Here is a 25,450-nt window from a genome sequence, read left to right as displayed (position 1 = left end):
GTCCCTGGAATCTGCTCTGCTTTATCTGAGACTCTGACACCCTTCGATCACATTCTGTTGATTGATCTTACTCTTTGAAAGGGGTGTTTTATTAACGCACCATTACTGGCTTGTCAGGAGTATCTCATTGAGCATGGGATGGGCAGAGGCTCGTATCCCACTGACCTGTCGCTCTTCTCGAGTGATCTGGATTCCTTTAGCGTGGGATTTCTATTTGCTTGTAGAAACTTGTAGAACTAAGTTCCAGAGGGAGAAAATTAAAAAAGAAAGAGAAAAAGAAAGACAGTGAGAATTTCTTATAGAATTAGATCCAGGGTCCATCTGTCGCAGGAATTCTATCCTTTTGAAATGAATATTTCTGCCCTAAATGCGTGACTCTTGTAAGGGTTTCTCTCTCCAAATTCTATTCCATTACTTTTAAATTCCATTATTTTAAAGTTATTTTTAATTCCATTAAATTAAATTTCAAGTTCCATTATAATTAAATTCCAATATTTTAAGTTGTTTAAAAATCCCCTAAGTTTTAAATTTAAATATCTTAATTTTAAATATTATTTCTTCACATTTTCATGTGAAAATGTGCCTTTCTCCCTACATAGAGTTCCTGTAATGAAAATACAGTTATTATTATTGTTATTATTCACACTCCACCCTACCAACAGCCCTGTGGATACTGTAGAGTTTCTCCTTGCCTTTGAATTCCCAATGAACTGCTGTACTCTGTTATAAGCATTTTGACTGACAGCATAGATTGGATAAATTTATTCTGTATCCCTCGATTTCCAGTTTGCTATGGAGTCACACCCTTCCTTGTCCCCTTATAACCCGTTAACCAGAGAGCCGCCTGTCATTTCTAACCTTAATGAAATAAGGGAGGCTACCCTCAACCCCAAGCCTACGTTTTTCATTTGAGAGAATCCCCACCTTTGAATGAACTAGAATGCATTGCTTTTTATGGTAACTAGATGGGTATTCTAAAGAAGTTTCTCAAAACTGTGAAATTGAGTCCTCTTATTTTTGACCCTCGGCAGTCTTATACTTGGGGTTGTAAAAGTTCACTGATCACTTGGCTTCTGTTGGAAATTAACAAAGAGAAATGTGATGTATGAGGAACTGCATACCTAGGATCCCAGAACTTAGGTGGTAAGGAGTCAGGAATTCTGTTATCTCTATCCACATAGCAACTGCAAGACAAACCTGGACTACATGAGACCCTGTCTTGCAAAATGGCTGTGGGTGAAGACACGCAACATCAAACCTAAAACCTGAGTTCAACCCCCAGGACCTGCAGGATGGAAAGAAACACTGACTCAGCAAACTACTCTTTGACTCCTACAAATGTGCCCTGGCACGCATGTTTGTGTGTGGTATACACATGCATACATGCACATACACACACACACACACACTAAATTAACAAATAACAAACATTTAAAATAAATAAACATAAAAGGTAAGAAATGTAAGATTTAATAAGTTCTCTGAATTTTCTTTTGTTATATGCAACTACTGACTTAATTCTGGTCCAAGGGACATTTGAGTTTCTAATACACCCTTATATAAACTGGATAAACTTATATCTGGGCATATCAATCTTCAGACAATTAACTAAATTGGTCAATAAAAGGCTGAATGGAGGGGGGCTTTATAGTGATCAATTCTTTTATGTAACCAAACACTAAGGCTTTCTTTTCCAAGCATGAGTATCATAAAACTTTCTCATATTGTGAAGCTAGCCATTTCTTTTCCCCTCAGCTTGATCTTGGAAGGCAGGTCCAGCTGTAAACAATGAATAAGGGAACTACAGTTGACCTGCAGAGCTTCGACCACTGTGGAGTTTTTCATCCAACAACCATCTTTGCAATACTAATCCTATCTGATGATTTAAACAAAAAAAAAACAAAAAACAAAAAACAAAACAGTTTGTCACCAGGATGTAAAGACTTTGAGAGAATAAGCAATCACTGTTGAGATGTCATATAGACCATATCCTGGACTATAGCTGGTTAGGAGCCTATAGTATTCACCCATTGCCCTATCTCAGATCCATGCCTCAAATCTATAGTAAATACACCCGTGTCTTGTCTGCAAAGTCCCTTTGGTTTCAAGCTCTGTTTGCAATGCTGAGGATCAAAGCCAAGACCTTGAGGACACTAACAAGTGTTCTGTCACTGAACTATACCCCAGCCCCACTGAACCCCATTTGGAGTCTGAAGTTTAGAACTTATTCTGAAAGACATCTAAGCCATCAAACTACCTTTGTACGAACCCCCTTTCCAATTTGCCATGCAGAGGCTGAAGAAGCTATCCCATTCAAAGAACCCAAAGCACGTAGTACAAAGCCTTGCTTGGGAACCACACGGAATACATTTTTGTTTTTCTATAGCAATTTGGATGCATGGCAGGACTTACTTCTGAAGGAAGGTATTCACACATGCATAAGGTGAGCGCCCTTGTAGGGAGAAGTCTAAGGCACACTTTCTTCAAAGTTGTCATTTGGGGTTTTAGCAGAGACTTAGTAAAGTGGACTTTCTGAATCTACAAGTCAGTAATCTTATTTGATCAGCTGTGTCTGGGTCCTATAGCTCAATGGTTTTTAAAAATCATGATAACATAGTTCTATAGGAATATATGCAGTTAAGTCATAGCAAGGTAAAGATTACTTATAATTCATTTTTATTTCCCTTAATAGGAACATTAGTAAAGGGGGTATTGTTTTACAAGATGGATAACTGGGCCACAGATCTACTGAAAACTTAATTCAACTCAACTCTACCTTCCTCCACCCCACACTGCCATAGGTAAGAAATCCTTAGGTACAGCAGAAATACTGAGCAGACAGACAGGGTTGATTTCTAGTCCAGAACGTTCTTGTGTGGCTTCACAAACCGTCTTGGAAGCAATGACCTCAATCTCCAGGACCAAACATTTTGAAATTGCATCTGACTCTCCAACTTAAATAAAGATGGACATTATAAAGGTCAACTCAGAATGTCTAATTCAATGACATTCATGGAACAATGGCTTCACCTACACCTCTATCTTCTTTTACTTTTATTTCTTTATCAAGTGCATAGATGGCAGGCAGCATCCAAGACAAACAACCCCAGAACGGTGACGGCAAAGCTTCAGAATCCTCATAGCTCTGTGGGAGTATTTTCTGCCACTGGAAAACAAAGATCTTCAGCTAGCAGCATTACAGCGTTCTGTTAGTTTCTATACTCCAAAGCAGGACTTAAGTTTCCTCCGGTGATCAGGCAGACCTCCATACAGGAAATCATGTTCTCTGCCTTGAGAGCTCCCAAGACTGACCACAGCTGCTCACCTTGCTTCCAGGGACAGATTGACAGACAGGGCAAAGGGAAGCCAGAGAAGAGATGATGCACCCAGGAAGTGGCTGGCCTAACCGTCTGAGTCTCAGTATGAGAGATAGAAAGTAAGCAAGAAGTAGTAAGATGCAGCCAAGGCAAGCCTCCCTCCCTGTGTGTCCATCTTCAAGTAGGAAAGATAGTTGTGTCTACAGAGACAGCCAGAGTCCCCACTGAGTCGTCATTACTATTCTTTATTACTGATGAAATGACTGAGTCTTAACAAGGACTTTGAACTTGGTGGGCACTGGGTTGTTTTCCTATCTTCTTTACTTTCATATGTATTGGCATAAATAAACTCATGCTAACTGGCATATTTTAACTACCTGTTTATTCTTTGTGGTCAAGAGGCTCGTGATGTAGAATGGAATGAAGTGAAAACCGTTCTTTCTTTATTTCTGTTTTTTTCCCTTTTCTTGTTTTGTTTTGTGTGATTGGTTAACTGGGAGGGTGGGAGGGGCTAGCTTAGTGCTCACTGCACAGCACAGGCTGATATCAAAGACAGGACAATCCTCCTGCCTCAGCCTCCCAAGTGTGGGAATTACAGTCAGTGCTACCTCACCAAGCTTGTCTCCCTAAACAGCCTCAATGTAGAGGTAGAAAAAGAATTAACAGTGAAATGTGACCTGTTAGTCATGGGTTCCTGTCTAATTGTCTTAGTGGCGAACCATGCTGATCTGTCCCCTAAGTATTAAATGTCAAATCAATAGTAACAAAAAATGCTAGACTCATGAAGATGAATTAGAGGCACAGAGCACAGAAAACATGCACACAAGCAATAACTCCATGACAGAAATTGTTGGATCAGTACTCAGGAGATAGATTCTACCTCTTCTGTATGGGTATGTATGGGTTCGAGGCCATCATCATCAAATAATGAGTTTCAGGCTAGCCAGGACTGTAAAGATAGCTCCTATCTCAAAAGAAAGAGAGGAAGAAAGGAAGGAAGAAGGAAGGAAGGGAGAAGGAAGGAAGGGAGAAGGAGGGAGGGAGGGAAGGAGGGAGGGAGGGAGGGAAGGAGAGAGAGAGAGAGAGAGAGAGAGAGAGAGAGAGAGAGAGAGAGAGAGAGAGAGAAGTTGTTGGAATGGAAGAGAAACTGGAAGTCTTGAAGCATCGGCCATTACTTTCCTCTTGAGGGCAATGCAGCACGAAACACACACTGAATTAAGTAGAGGCAGATGTGTGACAAATTTAGATGATATTTTTAAGGATAAATTCTAATGACTAAGTAAATGCAGAAGATGCTAATAATATGCTAAATATTTGATATAAGTAATTAGTTTACAGGACTTTGTAAGAGACAGAAGAGAAAGCAGTTTTTAGAAACCAGACCGAAGAAGAAGTGGGGTTACCAAAAAAAAGTGAGCTTGGAAGTGACTTAGAAGAGACAGAAGAAGTCTTGGCAAGGTCACCACACATAGAATCTGGCATTGCTGTAGCCCAGTGCGACAAGAGGTTGGTAAGATCAGAGGTCCTAGAGTTAAGTTTGTCTCTCTAGTGAGTGAGCACACACTCAAAAGTGAAAGACGGTTATGAGCTATTGTCTTATTCTTTTTTCTTTTATGTTAGGATACAATGACCAAGGGAGAGCATTTAATTTAGGTGTCATGGTTTCAGAGGGTTAGAGTCCATGGTCATTATGGCAGTGAACATGGCAGGCAGCTATAGTGCAATAGCTAAGAGTTTACTTCTGATCTACAAAGCACAGGGTAGAAAGAAAGAGACAGGTGAGAATGGCACAGGCTTTTGAAACTTCAAAGCCTGCCTCCTGGATATGTAGTATGTGTGTGTGCAGTGCGTGTGGTGTATATAGAGTGTGTGTAGTGTATGTTCATATTCAGCATATGTGTATTGTATGTCTGTGTATATAGTGTGTGTATATGTTTCGTGTTTATGTTTTATTCCTATGGTAGAACACTGATACAGATGGCTATAAGCAGACTCAAAATCTTAATCACCAAAACCACCCACAAAAGATATTTTTCTCAAAAAAAAAGATATTTTTCTCAATAGTGAATATTTACTGTGAGTCAGCAAGAGTTTATTAATCAGGTCAAAATAGACCCAACTCAACAGGAAGGAGGTTGCTGGAGGGGCTTATATGCAAACAAATTCTCTAGCCAGGAAATAACATGAGTCACTTTTGCTGAAAATATAAGGATCTCACCCAGAATGATACCACGAAATGCCACCTAACAGTCTAACAGTTCTAAAATGGTAGAGAATCTGTGGCATTCAATGAGTACTCTGACTAACTCACACTGTTAACGACAAAACACAGACTTATTTCTTTCAAGGCAAAATCAGGGGGACAGACAGGAACAAACGTTTACAATCTCTATTAGAAACACAGATTTATTTTATTGGATGATTCCAGGGATCCAAGACTGAGGGTCTGCATCAGGTGATGACCCTCTTGATTGGCAGAGTCCCAAGAGCAGTGTCATTTGACCGAGATAGCAAGCAGGGATACATATTTTCCTAAGAATGATTAACATTATAATTCTGGAATGAAGAATAGACAATGGGTCACCCTAAACTTCCATGTCAGTGTAATAGTAAAAGAAATTCCTGCTGGAGGCAGCTTGGCAATTACAAACTAAGTCTGACTCTTCCAGAGGACCCAAGGGCAACTCCTAGAGCCAACTGATCTGTAGGCTTATAAATGCCTGGAACTCCAGATCTTGAGGATCTTCTGACCTCTGAAAACACTGAACTTATATTCTCTATACACTAATTTCAAAAAATAATAGAAAATAAAATTGTTTTTAAATTTGTAAAAAAAAATGCTACACTCCTAACATGTTTGACACATCAACCAGATTATTTTATCATCATCATCATCGTAATTATATTTTTATTTATTGGTTTGGGGGCATCATGACATATGCACCTCATGAGAGGATTATTTCTTAAACTCTGTTCTCTCTTTCTATAATGTAGTCTTGGGAACTGAATTCAGGTTGTCAGCAATGACAGCAAACACCTATAACCACTGAGCCATCTCCCCAGGGCTTAGCACACTTAATAATTAGGCAAGAGCAAAAATAATCATGAATGTAAGGAGTTAAAAAAAGTTCTTCATTGTCATCAGGAATTCATTTAAGTCAGTGGTTTTCAACCTTCCTAATGCTATGACCCTTTAATACAGTTCCTCATGTTATGGTGACTCCCGAGCATAAAATAATTCTTCCTAAATTATTTTCTCGCCACTTCTAAATGCAATTTTGCTACTGTTATGAATTGTGATGTAAATATTATTTTTCCTGGTCTTAGGCAGCCCCTGTGAAAGGATCATTTGAGCCCCCAGAGGGGTCTCTACCCACAGGTTGACAACCACTGACTCTTAAGACCTTGGAATTCGTTGACATCTAAAATAATCAGCAAATAAGAATGTGAATGAGAGTTGGGTATGGTGGTGCACATCTTCAATTCCAACACGAGAGAGGAGAAGTGGGTGAATTGGTGTGAGTTTGAGGTCAGCCTGCTCTACAAACTGAGTGCCAGTACAGCCAAGGCTGCACAGAGAAACTCTGCCTCAAAAGAAGAAGATGGGGAGGAGGAGGAGGAGGAGGAGGAGGAGGAGGAGGAGGAGGAGGAGGAGGAGGAGGAGGAGGAGGAGGAAGGAGGAAGGAGAAGGAGGAAGAGGAAGAGGAAGAGGAAGAGGAAGAGGAAGAGGAAGGAGAGAGAGACAGAGAGAGACTGAATAAAGAGGAGTGCTCTCCACTGAGCTTTGGAATTGCCCTGAAAGCCTTTCCACATAAGAAGCCTCAGCCTGTCCTTGACTTTCATGAATCCATCTCTCAGTATGTGGTACTTCAATGTGTCACTTCCCTTTACTGATCACTAATTTCACCTGTAACAAACAGCTTATTCTCTATCAAAGGTAATCTGCCTTTGAGGCTAACAAGGGCTCAGCCTAGTAAAGGACCCATAATTCCTGAACCTCCTCCTTCCACTTTGCATTGATTGTCCAATCACATCAGAATGTGAAATCAAGCTTGCCAATGGGAGGAGATGAAGTCATCACCTACAACAGGGATAAAAGAGGCCATTCTGGACAAGCGTGTCTGTCAGCTTGCTTCGGGTTGTGGGACAATCTTCTTTTTGACCTATTTTCACGTTGTATGTTCCTTTGTCCTTTTCCACAACGACTTCACTAACTAAAACCTCTACATCTTCAACTGGAACTTCCCTGCCAACTCTCTTTTTAAAAGCAAGAGTGTTCCGTTGGTTTAAATTGTTAATTCCTTTGGAGATTATCCCAGGAATATGAGAAATCTTTTAACATTTATTCTCTAAAAGAGTTATTTGTTTACTCTTCTTTATCCCGGGCTGGATTTAGGAGATAAACATGAAACAGGTTGTAGTACCTCTGAAGTGTGGCGTAGCACAGAGGGGAGAACCATGTGATGTAACTAACATCTATTAAGCACCAAGTCTCAACAATATTCAAGCTGTTAACGTAGAAGAGACAATAATTATGAGACCTTATCTGTCTTCAATAGAATTTATGCCTTAGCAGAGAAACCAAATTAAACACAGAGCCTATATTGAAGAAATAAATTTTGAGAATTTTCCTACCACAGTTTCCTGACCAGTTTATCAGAGTGTAAGACAAAACAATCTAGTCCAAATAAATGTTTACCCAGTGTGGTGGTCTGAATGAGAATGGCCCCCATAAGCTCGTATATTAAAATCCTTAGTCCCTAGTTGTTGGCTGTTTGGGAAGGAATTGAAAGTATAGCTCTGTTGGAGGAGGTGTGTCGCTGGGAGCAGACTGGGGGTTTCTGAATCTTCCTACCATCCCCGGAGTCTTTGTCTCCCGCTTACAATTTTGATGTGAGATCTCAGATGTTCCTGCCATCATGTCTTTGCTCATCATGGACTCTAACTCTCTAACACTCAATTAAACACTCTCTTTTATAAGTTGTCTTGACCATGATGCTCTATCACAGAAATACAAAGTGACTAATGACCCAGGGTTCTCATGTAGAAAGAGTCTAAGAGAACAAAATACTTAAGAGCATAGCCCTCCATAAACTGTCCCATTCTCTACTCACAACCCTACAACCTCCACTGTCTGAACATTGTTATATGAAGTGTCCAGGGCAGGTACTGGATGTAGTCCTCTTTAGAATTCAGGCAAGGGAAATTTTGTATTTTAAGATGGTTTCATGTATCCCAGGCTAGCCTTGTAATTCCTATGAAGCCAAGGATGACTTTGAATTTTTTTTGTTCTTTTTTCTCTAACCCTGGAGAGCTGGATTAATAGGCATTTGATGCTGTGGATCAAGACCAGGGCCTTGGTCTTGTGCAAGCTGTCTGGCTCTTGAGCTATTTCCCAAGTCCTACGTTCAGAAACTTGGAAGCAATAAAATGACTAAAGTCACCAAGTCAACAATGAACTGGTCATTCCTGTGTTAAAATATTCTTCCTCAGGGATAGAAATATTGACTGGTTTAAATTCTGGCCAACTGACTATGAATAAATCCCCTTGCCCTGTTTGGTATAATGTGTTCATAATTGACATTATTCTCAACTTCTGGCATGGTGGTTTGAATAGATATGACCCCCATAGACTCTTGTGTTTGAATCTTTGGCCCATATAGAGTGGTACTATAGGAGGTGTGGCCTTACTAGAGTGTGTGTGGCCTTGCTTGAGGAAGCGTGTCATGGTAGAGGTGGCCTTGAGGTCTCATATGACCAAGCTATGCTCCGTGTGACAGTCTAGTTCTGCTGCCTCAGATGAAGATGTAGAACTCTCAGCTCCTCCAGTACCATGTCTGCCTGTGAGCTGCCATGGTTTCCACCATGATGATAATGAACTAAACCTCTGGACTGTAAGCCAGTCCCAATTAAATGTTGACCTTATAAGAGTTGCCTTGGTCATGCGTGTCTTCCCAGCAGTAAAACCCAAACTAAGACATCTGATAAGTGGTTTTAAAAATAGCATAATATTCACTACATCCAAACCCAAGTGGAAAAAGAGGGCAGCTATTGATTTACTTATCAAATATTTACTTGCCATGTATCCTGCCATGCTCTGAAATGAGAGCATATGACAGATAAAATAGTCTCTCATTTTAGAATCTGAACTCATTGGGAGGAAAGTAAAATAAAATACTTAAAAAATGTAGCCAGGTGTGGTGATGCTGGCCCAGTGCTTTGGAAGCAGTGGAAGGTGGGTCTATATGAGTTTGAGAACAACAGCTTGGTGCATGTACTGAGTTCCAGTACATGTAAACCAAGTTTACAAAGTATCTAAGACCCCATCACCAAAAAAAAGGGGGGGGGAGGGAAGGAGGGGGAAAGGAAAAATAAGGCATAAAAAACATGTACCATTTGCTGATTAATTCTTTTTCAAAACTCAACTGAGAAGCTGAAGAAAATAAAGTTCAGTACCACAAATGCTTGAATACCTCATGGTATACTAATACAGGATGCGTTTGTGATCAGGAGTTAAGCAGGAGGAATTTGGAGAGAGGAATCAAGAATCTGAGCCATTTTGTCAGCTCCTACGCTTTTGGGCAAGATACTGCTAAGAGTAGCACAGAAGGAATAGGAAGAACCTGAAACAGACAAGCCCTAGAAAGTTCTAGGTCCTCTGCTCTGATGAGTTCTAGGTGATGGTTTCCATCCGAACTGCTGCTGCTCAGTCATGTGTAACAGCAGCAAACAAATTAATATTCTATCTGGAAAACTTTAGCAGTCAGAACCTTTTGGGTTTTCTTTCTCCCTGTTTTTGTTATTGTTTTGTTTGTTTGTTTTTAGTGTACTATGTATGACACTCAATGAAAAGTTACTAAGCATTCAAACAGGTAAGACCATGTGCCGAAAATATAGGAGAAACAGTAAATAACAAAAAGAAATCATCAGTATTCAAGACGATGAGAGAATGCACACAGGCTACAGAATGATTCTGTTTAATGTGTGAGAGGAACTAAGGAACAAGAACATTTTAGTAGAATACATGGAGAGAGAGAGAGATGGGGAAGGAGGGAGGGAGGGAAGGAGGGAGGGAGGGAGGGAGGGAAGGAGGGAGAGAGGGAGGGAGGGAGGAAAGGAAGAATCAACTATATGTTATGGCTTGAATCTTGAGTGTCCCCAAGTGGCTCACATCTCCAGTGATTATCTCCTGAGTGGTGCTATTTTGAAAGACTGGAACCTTTAGGAGGTAGGGCCCATCTGGAGGAAATAAATCACAGGGGTGGGCTCTTGAAGGTTATAATGTATCAATGTTTCTGCCTAGAGCTCCCTGCTCCCTGGTCTGCTGCCATGTAACTAGTTAGCCATGGCTCACCACTCCTGCTGCCATGGTGACATTCTGTGTTGTCAGCTGTGACAGACTGCCACCTTCTGAAAGAGACACAAAAATAACTAACACACTCTGGTGAAAAATTAAATTTGAGACTTCACATGTAGAAACCAAAAGTCACAACCCAACAATAACCAGAGAAAATGCCTACAAACTTCAAAAAAAAAAATTAACAGTGGAAGCCTGGTGGTGGTGGTGGTGGTACAAACCTTAAATTCCAGCACTAGGGAGGCAGAGACAGGTGGATCTCTGAGTTTGAGGCCAGCCTGGTCTACAGAGTGAGTTCCAGGACAGCTGAGGCTACGCAGAGAATCCAGTCTCTGGTTGACAGGAGGCTGAGGCAGGTGGACCATGAGTTTTGAGTTGGAGACTTGCCTGAACCACTGTATAGTAAGATGCTGCCTCAAAAGAAGAAAAAATAGTATGATTAAACTTTCACCAACACAAATCTGGTGGATGAGGAAAGGAAGAAGTAGATTCAAATTATTTTAATTACTTCAAACCATTAAGGGAAAAGAAAAAAACAAAACTATTATTTGTTAGGCTTAAGGAAGTAGGTCAGGGGCAGAAGATTATCCCATCACTAGCAGAGCAAAACAACAACAGCAACAACCACCACCACCACCACCACAACAACACACCAAAAAACACAAAACGAAACAAAAAGCTGAGCCCAGAGGGATGGGGTAGGCATAGTGGCACATACCTTTAATCGCAGCACTTAGGAGGCACAGATCTCTGAATTTGAGGTTATATTGGTCTACACAGAGTACCAGGACAGCCAGGGCTACATAAAGAGGCCCTGTATCGACGGTTTTCATGAGCAAGGTAAGTGAAGCTGGGCACACATACAGCACCACCCACTCAGGAGGCTGATGTAAGCCTGGACAACAGGGAGATCCTGACTCAGAATACACAAAAGTAAATGGACCCAAATGAAAGCTCATAAATGCCAAAAAAAAAAAAAAAAAGAAAGAAAAACAAGGAGATTCAACAAAAAAGACCTAATATGTGGGTCTATCCTTTGAAAACTGGACAATATAAATACATGGGTTATATAGAGAAAGATATAAGAAGAGAAAATTTAAAGTCACATCATCAAGGGCATTGGTCTAGAATGAAGGTATTGATTGAGTTTAGATTTTAATAAATCTCTTCCCTTGGGCTGAGGAGCTGGCCTAGTCAGTAAAAGCTGCCAAGTATGACGGTCTGGGTCCATTCCATGAACACACACATAAGTTGTCCTCTGACCACATGCACACCCTGATACATGTGCGCACACACACACACACACACACACACACACACACACACACACAATAAATAAATAAATGTAAAAGTATCAAAGATGCATATAATAACACATGTAAACATTCAATAAACAGTGAAAGGTTAAATAGCCAATAAGCTAATAAGAAGACAGAAGGTTTAAGAATAATTCATTCGGGGACTGGACAGATTCTTCAGTGGTTAGCGGCATTGCTACTCTTCCACAGTCCCAGATCCATTCCCAGAGCTCACACTGGGAGATCCACTTCTAAGTCCTGCTGCAGGGAATTCAACATCCTCTTATGGCTTTCATGGACAGCTCTGCTCACATACACAACCCCACACACAGACATGCATACCACCTATACACACAATTACATAAAAATAAATTATTTAAAAATAATTATTTAGAAGCCAAGGATAGGGGAGAAAGGATGAAAAACTGGGTTGTATAAATAAAAAGCAATAGACAAATGGTAGCTTAAAATCAAATTGACCTTTAATTATCTTTTATTTTAGACAGAAGAGATACCTATCTTCTCTAAAAGATAAGAGTTTCTAATTGTTTTTTCTTTGTTTGTTTGTTTTTGTTTACTAAGACAGACATCTTAATTTCCCCTGTGTAGCCCTGGCTTCCTGGCTTCCTGGCTTCCTGGCTATCCTGGAACTCTTTGTAGACCAGATTGGTCTTAAACTCAGAAAGATCCACTTGCTTCTGCCTCCTGAGTGCTGGCGAGCCCTCAAGTGCTTCTAGTTCTACCAGTTAAATCTTGACCATAAGCATCCGGTTCCTGGGGACTTCACAGAAAACTGTTTCTCAACAAATGAGAACTTCAGGATAGAAGGCTGCAGAGAGAGCGTCTCAGTCATAGATCACTGGCTTACTTAACGTAAGGCTCTACGCAGATGTCAGTAACCAGGGTAGAACCCACGCAGAGGCTGATGTCTCCCCTCCCCCTCATCCCCAATCCATTTCCACTTACGGTCTGTGTGTGCACTTCCATAGCCATCCCAGTATTATTTATTTGCTTCCTTGCATTTCCATGCCATCTTTTCTGGTGACACCCTGCTCCTACATCTACTGACACCTGCTTACCTTGGCTTCCAAACACCCTCCCGTCCTCCCAGCGCTCCTTCCGCACTCCTCCAGACAGTGTGTGGTGCCTGCCACCATGCTCCTCAGATGCTCAACCACACCCTCCACCACACGGCTCCCCTCAACGCAACAGTGGCGGGGCAGAAGGCAGTGTCATTTCTCTGATCACTTGGGGCTCACTGCATGTTTGTGTGGATACAACCAAATCTGGTCATGAGAGCGACAGCAAATTATAGCATTGGCAAAGATTTGGATACTGGTTTTGCTACTCTGTATAGGCTTCCATCTATTAACTAACTCCGCACTTCGGTTTCAGCTGACATCCAAGCATCGTGAGAGACCTACTTCAGGCTTACGGGTCTTTCAGTCTGCACACCACATCACTCTTGTGGGATAACAGCATGCAGCATTCCTGAGACTACGCATCAGTCTCTATGACTAAGTGTTTTCTCTTGAATCTCTTCCACTATCATTCGTCAACAAGTACTCTGATTCTGCAGATAGTCTCACACCTAATGTCAACTTTACTGGTTTCTTTTTTCAGCAGATGGTTTGTTTCTAAGTAATTGCCAAGCACTTCATTGACTAGATGTTTGTCCTTCATCTCAGGGTCAATTTGGATGTCATTTTCACCCACATGAAGGTTCAATTGCCCCCCTCCCCTGCTTCCATAGTCAATGCTGTGGCAAGGCTCCTATGCACTTCAGTCGATTGATATGCAGGTCCCTGGTGCCACCTCAGTCAGTAGGCTAATGGCTGGGAATATGGGAACATCACGATGGATCCTGTCACTCTTATGATGTTAAAAATCACTCTGGATCACTGCCTAGCAGTAGAATGTTTATTCTGCTACTTCTCTCCTTTTCTCATTCTTTTCTGTCCCATGAAGGGGAATGGAGTGGGGAGCAGAAAACCAGAGAGAAGAAGACATTATTTTTAACCCTTCGCTATCAGTGGCTCCGTTCCCTTCCAGGGCTGTTCAACTCTCATATGGCTCAAGAAAACCGAGAATTTCAAGTTTCACGGGACTCTTAAATTGGATCCAGCCACTCAGAACCCGTTCACAAGTACCCGCATGTGTCACCAATTAAACGATTCTCCAGAGTGGAAAGAGGCAGGGTCTCTTCCGGAAAGAAGCGGAAGTATGTTGCCTCTGCCCTAGACTGTCTTCCGTGAATCCTCACAAACATGCCCTGAGTAGGAAGGCTGGAAATGAAGACAGAACACGCTCAGATATGCAAAATAGTCAGATGCCATGTGGCATTTTCAGGGAAATAAATACAACTGGAAATCCTTACATTAAGCAAAACAAGCCAGAGGCACAAACACCATATGTTTGGGGCTGGAGAGATGGCTCCGTAGTTAAAAGTGCCTACCATTCTTACATAGCAGTTGCCAGCACCCTCACAGTGGTTCCCAACCATCCATAACTCTGGTGCCAGGGGATCTCATGCTTCTTCTGCCCTCTGCAGACCCTGGCATGCACATGGTATATAAACATATATGTAAGCGAAATGCTCATGTAAATAATTTCTTTAAACAAATATTTTTCTAAATACCATATGTTCATATATGAGAAATACTTTAAGGATGCCAATGGATCCAAAACAAGGAGAAGAGAGCAAAAATAAATATGTTATTTCTTAATTTATTCTTTGAATTCCCCCTCACTAAAATATAATATATCACCAGACAATTCCATGCTGTCTTCGTACCTGTGAAGCATCCCACTGTACCAAAGGCTCGCACAGATGCAGGATGTAGTACAACTTTGAGACGCGGTACTTTTTGTTAGCTTTGGTTTTCTTAAAATGCCACATTTTTTTACAGCATGACAGACCATAACACTATTTTTGTGTCCACGCAGGAACTGGGCCAGTATCCACACACTTTATTTTAATAACCTACTATATAATAGGTGTTAAAATCTATTACTGGGTTTTTCTGATGGAAAAGTTTAGAAATGTGTTGCAAGAAAAGAATTTCTATTTTCTCCTTTGAGAAGGAACTGAGGACTTTCTCACCACAGTCAAGCTTCCATGGTAAAAAGTGGTTGGATCTTGAGTGCCTCCCTGTGACAAGGACTACGGGACACAACTTTTTCTTCCTTTTTTTTTTTTTTTTTTTTTTTTTTTGGTTTGTTTTTTAAGACAAAGCTTCTGTGTATATGTAGCCTTAACTGTCCTGGAACTTACTTTGTAGACCAGGGTAGCCTCAAACTCACAGAGATCCACCTGCTTCTGCCTCCCAACTGCTGGAATTAAAGGGTGCACCAATATTGCTGGCAGAACACACAAAGGAGCCATACAGAAGGTACAGCAGCCTCAGGGGAAATGTTGCGGTTGGTCTTGTGCGCTGTGTGTTCACGTGCTGTGCTCTGTGCCCCGAGATCGGGTTGCAGTCTGGACTTGGGCATTGTATTGACCCATGTGCTGTAAAGAATGCTGCTTCCCATAGCCTCTGATTGGGTAATAAAATGATAGAGCCTGTTGTGACTGGGCAGGAGACACATGGAGCAGAGCAAACACAGCAAGACTCAGTTGGCAGTAACATCCGGCCTACGGAAGAGATGTAAGTTAGAATAGCTCATAACCTGCCCAGTCTAGTTTGTTAATAAAAAATGCCAAGTATACATGTCCTTTATACAGGAGTTCCATAAAATTACTTCAATGGTTCCCAGAGTAGGAAAACCCACAAAAGCTCGCCATAGCTTTAACACCATGAGTCCCCTTTCTGACCAATAAGAACCCAACACAAATGGTTCCGTTGGGTCCCTTATCTCCTCCCTGAGTCCTGACAGCCCTGCCCATTCTCACAGTAGACAGAAGAGAGGGCTCACTTACAGATGTGATGGAACTCAGCAGACCCCAAAGTCCCTCCCTCTTAACCCGGAAGCTGCATCTCAGTGTATGTCTCGGAGGATGGGGATCTATTTGGCGGTTACTTGGGCCTCTGTTCCCAGTGAGTGACAGACACAACTGTGACTGCACTGTTAACTAAGGCATGACCTAGTTTAGGAAGATACCCTTTCCACATGGGACAGCAAAGGGAAAACGGGGAAGGCACTGGAACTTTTTCCGCATAGCTGTGAGGCCTAGAAAGTCCAAGTTCAAAGTCCTGCTGGTTTGGTGTATGAAGGGGGCTTGCTTTCTCATAGCATCCTTACATATTAAAAGGAGCAAAGGGGCCTCTGTAGCTTGATTCTTAAGAACACCAATCCTGTGCACGTTAGCTGCTTGTCATGCTGTTGTCATAAAATACCCAACCAATGCAACTTAACTTTAAAAAAGGACTTATTTGGGCTCACAGTTCCAAGATGCCATCCATCACTGCAGGAAAACACAGTGGCAGGAGCATGAGGCAGCTGGTCACGTTGACTCCACACTCAAGAAGTGTGAATGGGCAATGAATGAATGGGTTTGCTCAGATCACTTTCTCTTTGTCGTGACTCTGCCTTGACTTATGTGGTCTGAGGAGGGGTACAGTATATATGAGGGAAAGACTGGGGAGTGAGGGGCCATCCACATGGCCATGGTCCCGTGTCCCAAGCTTTCATGTCTGATGGGTTAAATTTTTTTGGTGTAGTCTTTTGGGTAAAGAACACCCACAGCACTAAACTCTATAAGAAAGATCCAGAAACTTATTGCTCCCCAAGAATGAATTTTAGTAATCTTGCTTCTTAGTTTGTCATCAGATCTCTAAGGGGAAGAGAAAATGTTGCTTATGATTTCCTTGGGAAGGGATTTTAGCTGCGTGGGGCAGGGCAGTTAATTTTAAAAAGTTATGAGGGTGGAACCCTAGTAAAGCAAAAGCAAAATAGTCCTACAAAAGAGAAAGAGGCATCTGGAACCTCTCTCCCCACCACAGGAGGCCAAAGTGAGAAGATGCTTCTGCACAAGCCTGAGGGCAAACCCATCAGCAGCCTGATCTTGTACATCCAGTCTCCGGAACAGAGTAAAAAGAGACACTCACATTGTTTGAACCACCAAGTCCATGTATTTTATGTCAGTCCAAGGGAAGAATTGACACAAAGCCACCCTTTGTGTCTAATACCAACTGCAAGTTCAGGGGGTTCCCAAACTATGTTCAGTAACTCATTAGAAGTACTCACAGAACTTAGTGAAGGATATTGTTGTCTGTGATATTGCTGCAGGGGAAGACAGGAATTAAAATCAGCCAAAAGAGGAGACCCATGGGGCCTCTGGAACTGGCAGAAGGTGTTTGCATCAAGCAGTCAGCATCTTGTGATTCTGACAACTGAGAATGGAAGACACAGAGGAAGGATGGATGCTTGTTTTTTCTCATGCAGTTTTGCATGATTTGGCTGATTATAACAAGTGTGCACAGATCCCTCCCCAACACATTGTTTCAAAACAAAAGTCCCAGAGCTGGGATGGGAAGGAACTGCCCACTATGTATCTGTGGCTTTTAGCTTAACATTTTCTGATGCCCAGAACCCAAATTATTATTAGCTACTCTCCTGGAAGATTTATGATCTCCAGTGCTCAATGGTGTGTAGCAACTATTTACTCAGAGTGACTGGAAGACAAATGAGGGAAGAGAGCCTGGTTGTCAGACAGGACAGATCTGTACAAGAAATAACTTTTCTTGTCTACCACCTACCCTGCCTTGAGGCTTGCTATACAACACACTTGTGCAAAGGTCACATTTACTTCACTGTAAGTACACCAAGAGGGTGAGTCGTCTATGCATACTGATATTTAATGCTGAGAAAATAAGTCTAAAAATACAACCTCAGTACATTCTAGAGTTTCAAAAGTATTTTCACGCATTTTATCTCAATGGCTCTCATGACAATCTCTTGTGTATATTTAATGACAGACATTGCTACTGTGTATAAACATTACTATTTTGCATATCAAGATGAGGAATCAAGGCCTGGAGAGATGGCTTAGTGGTTAGGAGTGCTTGCTGATCTTCTAGAGGTCAGAGTTCAGTTCCTAGCACCCATGTCAAGCAGCTTACAACCTCCTATAACTCTAGCCCCAGGGGATCTGATGGCTTCTGACCTTTGTTGGCATCTACAAATATCCAAATGCATGCACCTAAACACACACACACACACACACACACACACACACATACACACACATGCACACACACACATACACCCACACATACACGCACACACACATACATGTACACACACATACAAACATGCACACACACATACGCACACACAAATACATGCACACGCATACACACACAAATACATGCAGACACACACACACAAACAAATAAAATTTTAAAAAGATCAGAAATTGTGGAGAAACTAAATAAGAGAAAATGTGGGCACATTTTTTATAATTCTATATGCACTTTACTATTGAGTAAATCGTGTTAAAAGCACTTATGTGTAAACCAAAACTGTCTTCTAATTTATTTCGCTATGAAGCAGTTCCCTTGTGCAAAGTATAATTTCTGGTCTCTATTAAGCATGTGGTATATACCATGTACTGTTGCTAATCCTCATCTGCAAGGAAAACCTTTTTATCTCCAGTTAAAAGATAAAGTGAGGTTCTGAGTGACTTTCTGCTTTTCCCAAGGTTATACTGTTTAGTGCTGCTGTGTTAATCGACCTTCTACCACTATAACAATGTACTTGAGGTGGTCAAATTAAAAAAGATGAAAGGTTGTTTTGCCTCACAGTTTTGGGGGCTCTGGTCCAGAAAGAGTCAGCCTTATTGTTGGATCTGTGACAAGATAGAATGACATGGTGATACAGACCCTAAGAGAACACAAATGCCAGCCCAGGTTACTGTATCCTGCAAAACTCTCAATTAACATAGATGGAGAAACCAAGATATTCCATGACAAAACCAAATTTACACAATATCTTTCTACAAGTCCAGCACTACAAAGGATAATAAAGGGTAAAGCCCAACATAAGGAGGCAAGCTATACCCTAGAAGCAAGAAACTAATCATCTTAGCAACAAAACAAAGAGAATGAAAGCACACAAACATAACCTCACTTCCAAATATGAATATAACGGGAAGCAATAATCACTATTCCTTAATATCTCTCAATATCAATGGCCTCAACTCCCCAATAAAAAGACATAGATTAACAAACTGGATACGCAACGAGGACCCTGCATTCTGCTGCCTACAGGAAACACACCTCAGAGACAAAGACAGACATTACCTCAGAGTGAAAGGCTGGAAAACAATTTTCCAAGCAAATGGTCAGAAGAAGCAAGCTGGAGTAGCCATTCTAATATCAAATAAAATCAATTTTCAACTAAAAGTCATCAAAAAAGATAAGGAAGGACACTTCATATTCATCAAAGGAAAAATCCACCAAGATGAACTCTCAATCCTAAATATCTATGCCCCAAATAAAAGGGCACCTACATATGTAAAAGAAACCTTACTAAAGCTCAAAACACACATTGCACCTCACACAATAATAGTGGGAGATTTCAACACCCCACTCTCATCAATGGACAGATCATGGAAACAGAAATTAAACAGAGATGTAGACAGACTAAGAGAAGTCATGAGCCAAATGGACTTAACGGATATTTATAGAACATTCTATCCTAAAGCAAAAGGATATACCTTCTTCTCAGCTCCTCATGGTACTTTCTCCAAAATTGACCATATAATTGGTCAAAAAACGGGCCTCAACAGGTACAGAAAGATAGAAATAATCCCATGCATGTTATCGGACCACCACGGCCTAAAACTGGTCTTCAATAACAATAAGGGAAGAATGCCCACATATACGTGGAAATTGAACAATGCTCTACTCAATGATAACCTGGTCAAGGAAGAAATAAAGAAAGAAATTAAAAACTTTTTAGAATTTAATGAAAATGAAGGTACAACATACCCAAACTTATGGGACACAATGAAAGCTGTGCTAAGAGGAAAACTCATAGCGCTGAGTGCCTGCAGAAAGAAACAGGAAAGAGCATATGTCAGCAGCTTGACAGCACACCTAAAAGCTCTAGAACAAAAAGAAGCAAATACACCCAGGAGGAGTAGAAGGCAGGAAATAATCAAACTCAGAGCTGAAATCAACCAAGTAGAAACAAAAAGGACCATAGAAAGAATCAACAGAACCAAAAGTTGGTTCTTTGAGAAAATCAACAAGATAGATAAACCCTTAGCCAGACTAACGAGAGGACACAGAGAGTGCGTCCAAATTAACAAAATCAGAAATGAAAAGGGAGACATAACTACAGATTCAGAGGAAATTCAAAAAATCATCAGATCTTACTATAAAAACCTATATTCAACAAAACTTGAAAATCTTCAGGAAATGGACAATTTCCTAGACAGATACCAGGTATCGAAGTTAAATAAGGAACAGATAAACCAGTTAAACAACCCCATAACTCCTAAGGAAATAGAAGCAGTCATTAAAGGTCTCCCAACCAAAAAGAGCCCAGGTCCAGACGGGTTTAGTGCAGAATTCTATCAAACCTTCATAGAAGACCTTATACCAATATTATCCAAACTATTCCACAAAATTGAAACAGATGGAGCCCTACCGAATTCCTTCTATGAAGCCACAATTACTCTTATACCTAAACCACACAAAGACCCAACAAAGAAAGAGAACTTCAGACCAATTTCCCTTATGAATATCGACGCAAAAATACTCAACAAAATTCTGGCAAACCGAATTCAAGAGCACATCAAAACAATCATCCACCATGATCAAGTAGGCTTCATCCCAGGCCTGCAGGGATGGTTTAATATAAGGAAAACCATCAACGTGATCCATCATATAAACAAACTGAAAGAACAGAACCACATGATCATTTCATTAGATGCTGAGAAAGCATTTGACAAAATTCAACACCCCTTCATGATAAAAGTCTGGAAAGAATAGGTATTCAAGGCCCATACCTAAACATAGTAAAAGCCATATACAGCAAACCAGTTGCTAACATTAAACTAAATGGAGAGAAACTTGAAGCAATCCCACTAAAATCAGGGACTAGACAAGGCTGCCCACTCTCTCCCTACTTATTCAATATAGTTCTTGAAGTTCTAGCCAGAGCAATCAGACAACAAAAGGAGATCAAGGGGATACAGATCGGAAAAGAAGAGGTCAAAATATCACTATTTGCAGACGACATGATAGTATATTTAAGTGATCCCAAAAGTTCCACCAGAGAACTACTAAAGCTGATAAACAACTTCAGCAAAGTGGCTGGGTATAAAATTAACTCAAATAAATCAGTTGCCTTCCTCTATACAAAAGAGAAACAAGCCGAGAAAGAAATTAGGGAAACGACACCCTTCATAATAGACCCAAATAATATAAAGTACCTCGGTGTGACTTTAACCAAGCAAGTAAAAGATCTGTACAATAAGAACTTCAAGACACTGAGGAAAGAAATTGAAGAAGACCTCAGAAGATGGAAAGATCTCCCATGCTCATGGATTGGCAGGATTAATATAGTAAAAATGGCCATTTTACCAAAAGCAATCTACAGATTCAATGCAATCCCCATCAAAATACCAATCCAATTCTTCAAAGAGTTAGACAGAACAATTTGCAAATTCATCTGGAATAACAAAAAACCCAGGATAGCTAAAGCTATCCTCAACAATAAGAGGACTTCAGGGGGAATCACTATCCCTGAACTCAAGCAGTATTACAGAGCAATAGTGATAAAAACTGCATGGTATTGGTACAGAGACAGACAGATAGACCAATGGAATAGAATTGAAGACCCAGAAATGAACCCACACACCTATGGTCACTTGATTTTTGACAAAGGAGCCAAAACCATCCAATGGAAAAAAGATAGCATTTTCAGCAAATGGTGCTGGTTCAACTGGAGGGCAACATGTAGAAGAATGCAGATCGATCCATGCTTATCACCCTGTACAAAGCTTAAGTCCAAGTGGATCAAGGACCTCCACATCAAACCAGACACACTCAAACTAATAGAAGAAAAACTAGGGAAGCATCTGGAACACATGGGCACTGGAAAAAATTTCCTGAACAAAACACCAATGGCTTATGCTCTAAGATCAAGAATCGACAAATGGGATCTCATAAAACTGCAAAGCTTCTGTAAGGCAAAGGACACTGTGGTTAGGACAAAACGACAACCAACAGATTGGGAAAAGATCTTTACCAATCCTATAACAGATAGAGGCCTTATATCCAAAATATACAAAGAACTCAAGAAGTTAGACCGCAGGGAAACAAATAACCCTATTAAAAAATGGGGTTCAGAGCTGAACAAAGAATTCACAGCTGAGGAATGCCGAATGGCTGAGAAACACCTAAAGAAATGTTCAACATCTTTAGTCATAAGGGAAATGCAAATCAAAACAACCCTGAGATTTCACCTCACACCAGTGAGAATGGCTAAGATCAAAAACTCAGGTGACAGCAGATGCTGGCGAGGATGTGGAGAAAGAGGAACACTCCTCCATTGTTGGTGGGATTGCAGACTGGTAAAACCATTCTGGAAATCAGTCTGGAGGTTCCTCAGAAAATTGGACATTGAACTGCCTGAGGATCCAGCCATACCTCTCTTGGGCATATACCCAAAAGATGCCTCAACATATAAAAGAGACACGTGCTCCACTATGTTCATCGCAGCCTTATTTATAATAGCCAGAAAATGGAAAGAACCCAGATGCCCTTCAACAGAGGAATGGATAAAGAAAATGTGGTACATCTACACAATGGAATATTACTCAGCTATCAAAAACAACGAGTTTATGAAATTCGTAGGCAAATGGTTGGAACTGGAAAATATCATCCTGAGTGAGCTAACCCACTCACAGAAAGACATACATGGTATGCACTCATTGATAAGTGGCTATTAGCCCAAATGCTTGAATTACCCTAGATCCCTAGAACAAACGAAACTCAAGACGGATGATCAAAATGTGAATGCTTCACTCCTTCTTTAAATGAGGAAAAAGAATACCCTTGGCAGGGAAGGGAGAAGCAAAGATTAAAACAGAGACTGAAGGAACACCCATTCAGAGCCTGCCCCACATGTGGCCCATACATATACAGCCACCCAATTAGACAAGATGGATGAAGCAAAGAAGTGCAGACCGACAGGAGCCGGATGTAGATCGCTCCTGAGAGACACAGCCAGAATACAGCAAATACAGAGGCGAATGCCAGCAGCAAACCACTGAACTGAGAATAGGTCCCCCGTTGAAGGAATCAGAGAAAGAACTGGAAGAGCTTGAAGGTGCTCGAGACCCCAAAAGTACAACAATGTCAAGCAACCAGAGCTTCCAGGGACTAAGCCACTACCTAAAGACTATACATGGACTGACCCTGGACTCTGTCCCCATAGGTAGCAATGAATATCCTAGTAAGAGCACCAGTGGAAGGGGAAGCCCTGGGTCCTGCTAAGACTGAACCCCCAGTGAACTAGACTATGCGGGGAGGGTGGCAATGGGGGGAGGTTTGGGAGGGGAACACCCACAAGGAAGGGGAGGGGGGAGGGTGATGTCTGTCCGGAAACCGGGAAAGGGAATAACACTTGAAATGTATATAAGAAATACTCAAGATAATAAAAAAAAAAAATAAAAAAAATAAAATAAAAAAAAAAAAGACTCAAAAAAAAAAAAAAAAAAAAAAAAGAATGACATGGTGAGAAAAGGTACTTGTATTCAAAACTTGTATTTGGTCAGGGACCAAAGAGAACAAAGAGACTGAGGTTCCACAGATGCTTCAAGGACATACTCCCAATGACTTAAAGACCTGCCAATCATCCCTGACTACTCTTAAAAGTAGCACACACTCCCAATAGCACACACTAGGGGCCAAGCCTTCAACCCATGACTCTGAAGGACTTAAGAGATTTAATTCCACCCATCTTTAATTTACAGACTAAGTTTTGTTTTTCATCCTGAAACTCCTGCAGCTGATAGGTTCTAGTATTGTTAGAGCAAACCTCTCTCCCAAAACCTGTTGCATTCCAATGATCTGTTTTCTAAGATCCATTGTCTGAGTGTCTGTCCTTTGAATAGAACTGCTAGTGATTTCTCCTTTGCCATGTTTCTAGCAGCTCCTGTAGCACTGGATTCCCTCTAACCCGAAAAACGGTTCCCAGAGCGAAACTGAAATCGAGTCTTGAGATTACACCACATTGATTTCTTTCTCGTCTAATCCATCCCACCTACTCATTGCACTTGGGGCTGCATCAATAATCCTTATGTTATTTAGAGGAGGGAAAAACACTTGAGTAGAAACAATTTATGATGTTTTGCCTGGTCACTAACAAAGACAGATGAGATGTGGGACAATGCACTGGGAAGACAGACAAATATGCAGGAGCACTTGGCTCCTGACCTTGGACTCTCCACTCTGTAGATGATAAATGATGATAAAGTGCCCATGTGATGCACCTCCAGCGCCCAGTGATAATCAGATCCTGAACTCACCAGACTCATCCGTGTTGTCCCAAAATGCCTGGAGGAAATGGGAACTGAGCAAAGAACCTGTGACTCCCTCTCCCACCCGGGGATGGTCAGCCAATATTGGTCCACAGGGGCAAATGGAACAGAGACAACTGATTGGAGGGGGATTGGAAACCCTGTGAGTACATGTGGTAGTGACAACACACTGGGACCAGCCGTGGGGAGACAGATCAAGTCTGTCTTTGAGTGATTCAAGGGTTAGTTTGGGGGATGCAGGGTAGGAGCATCCAGGATGGGCAAAGGTCATTGGCTTTAGGGTACGAGATGCCTTGTTAGCATGGGGAGACAAGCCAGGAATCTCAGGTGCTAGATGCACAAGCTGTCAGGAGAAAAGAACCTGTAATCTAACTAAGGCTAACTGACGCAGGGAAAGACATATGGGGAGTTTTGAGTTTCCTAGACAAGGTCAGAGAAGGGGAAGCCCTGCTGGTAAAGGGAGTTCAGAGTTCACTATTTTGTGCAGGGCCCAGAAGCCTACCTGGACAATGGTAGACTTTGTCCTTCATCAGCAGGACAAGAAGAACCCTCAGTTTTCTCTCCACCCTTCCACTTATACCCTATCTATCCAACTCCACCCCCTCAAAAAAAAAATCTTAAAGTGGAGAATTTACTAGATTCGGGGCTGGAGAGATGACTCCGTGGTTAAGAGCACTGTCTGCTCCTCCAGAGGACCAGGGTTTAGTTCTCAATACCCACACGGCAATTAAAACTGGGTGTAACTTCAATTCCCCAGACTCCAGTGCCCTCTTCTGCGCTGTGTGGGCACTGCATACTCACAGTACATAGACATACATGCCAGCAAAGCATACACACATAAAATAAAAATAAAATATTAAAAAATGACTAGATTGTTTATGGGTTTTATACAGGAGATCTATAAAACCCCAACTCTCAAACCAAAAGGCATGTGAGATGAAGTCACACACCACTTTTGTCAAATGCCAGCATCACA

The 25,450-nt window shown here is 41.3% G+C and overlaps 1 protein-coding gene across 1 annotated transcript in view; it reads right to left on the bottom strand.

Annotated features, from left to right (window-relative positions):
• Positions 1-25,450, bottom strand: part of Becn2 (beclin 2) — a 49,348-nt gene continuing 23,898 nt past the window's right edge. The window contains exon 2 of the mRNA NM_001398868.1: positions 1-236. Within this exon, the coding sequence (NP_001385797.1) occupies positions 197-236 (40 nt within the window). The 3' untranslated portion in view covers positions 1-196. The remainder of the gene's footprint in view (positions 237-25,450) is intronic.

Source organism: Rattus norvegicus, chromosome 13 (genome assembly GCF_036323735.1).
Source record: "Rattus norvegicus strain BN/NHsdMcwi chromosome 13, GRCr8, whole genome shotgun sequence".
NCBI classification, from domain to species: Eukaryota; Metazoa; Chordata; class Mammalia; order Rodentia; family Muridae; genus Rattus; species Rattus norvegicus.
The sequence above is the reverse complement of the archived record's forward strand: the minus strand, read 5'-3'. Positions and strand labels throughout refer to the sequence as shown.